Source organism: Apis dorsata, unplaced genomic scaffold (assembly GCF_000469605.1).
Source record: "Apis dorsata unplaced genomic scaffold, Apis dorsata 1.3 scaffold_995, whole genome shotgun sequence".
Taxonomy (NCBI): Eukaryota; Metazoa; Arthropoda; class Insecta; order Hymenoptera; family Apidae; genus Apis; species Apis dorsata.
The window spans coordinates 42,038-43,324 of NW_006264097.1; the positions used below are offsets into that span (position 1 = coordinate 42,038).

Consider the following 1,287-nt stretch of genomic DNA (forward strand, 5'->3'; position numbering starts at 1 on the left):
AGACACAACTAAAGTCTATATATTACATATCATGTATTATCATTAAAATTTTTATTTTATTTTCTACAATTTTGCCAGAACAAGAAATTGACTTTTAGTATCATAATTTACTGATTTTAGTCACTTTTCATGTAATACATTTTTTGCTTCTGCACGTTCCTCTTCTAATTCACTGGATGTAATATTTAACTTTGATCTAGCAAAGTCATTGATTGAAAGTCCCTAAGAAGTCAATGTAAATTATTTTTTTGTTTCAAAAATATATCTAAATATAAAAATATAACAAATAATATATAAAAAAATGTTTACTTGAACAATTTTGTATTGTCCATTTTCTATAGTAACTGGGAAAGAAAACACAATATCCTTTGGAATTCCATAACTGCCATCAGATAATACACCCATGCTAACCCATTCACCTGGTTTGGTACCAATCCACCAATCTCTCATGTGATCTCCAGCTGCTTTAGCAGCTGACATTGCAGATGACATCTTTCTGGCAGCTATTACAGCTGCACCACGTTTCTGAATTGTTTCCACAAAAGTAGTATTTAACCAATTTTCATCATTTATAGCTAAAGATATTGGCTTGGTGGAATCTTGAAGAGTTACAGTAGCATGAGAAGCATCAGGATATTGAGTTGAACTGTGATTGCCCCAAATAATAACATTTTTTATTTTATCAACCTGTTTGCATATATTATATTTATTAAATTTTGTCAAAATTTTATAAATCTATTTTTTTTTTAATATAATAATAAAATATTAATCACCTGAACATTCAATTTTGCTGATAATGCTGCTTGAGCACGATTTTGATCCAATCTTGTCATAGCAGTAAAATTTTGTTTTGGAATAGATGGTGCATAATGAGAACAAATTAAAGCATTTGTGTTAGCAGGATTACCAACAATTAAAACTTTAACATCTTTTTGAGCATATTTGTCCAGAGCTTCTCCTTGAACTTTAAAAATTTCTACATTAGCTGCTAAAAGATCTTTTCTTTCCATTCCTTCTTTTCGAGGCATTGCTCCAACCAGAAAAGCTGCAGCTACATCTTTGAAAGCTACACTTGGATCAGCTGTAGGAACAACTTCTACAAACAAAAAATTTATATAATAATGAAACTATTAAAATCAAAATATATACACATATGTATTTTTTATTAAAATGAAGAAATAAATAAAACAAACATACATAACAATATATCATAGATACATAATATTAGTTAAGTGCATTATATAACATATATATATATATATATATATATATATATATAATGTTACA

At 27.6% G+C, this 1,287-nt stretch overlaps 1 protein-coding gene across 1 annotated transcript in view; it reads right to left on the reverse strand.

Moving 5' to 3' along the window:
• Positions 1–16: 16 nt before the first annotated feature.
• LOC102675146 (malate dehydrogenase, cytoplasmic) overlaps positions 17–1,287 on the reverse strand; it is a 2,201-nt gene continuing 930 nt past the window's right edge. Inside the window, exons 3-5 of the mRNA XM_006624180.2 lie at positions 774–1,096; positions 310–687; positions 17–222 (exon numbers count right to left, since the gene is read on the reverse strand). Of these exons, the coding sequence (XP_006624243.1) occupies positions 121–222; positions 310–687; positions 774–1,096 (803 nt within the window). The 3' untranslated portion in view covers positions 17–120. The remainder of the gene's footprint in view (positions 223–309; positions 688–773; positions 1,097–1,287) is intronic.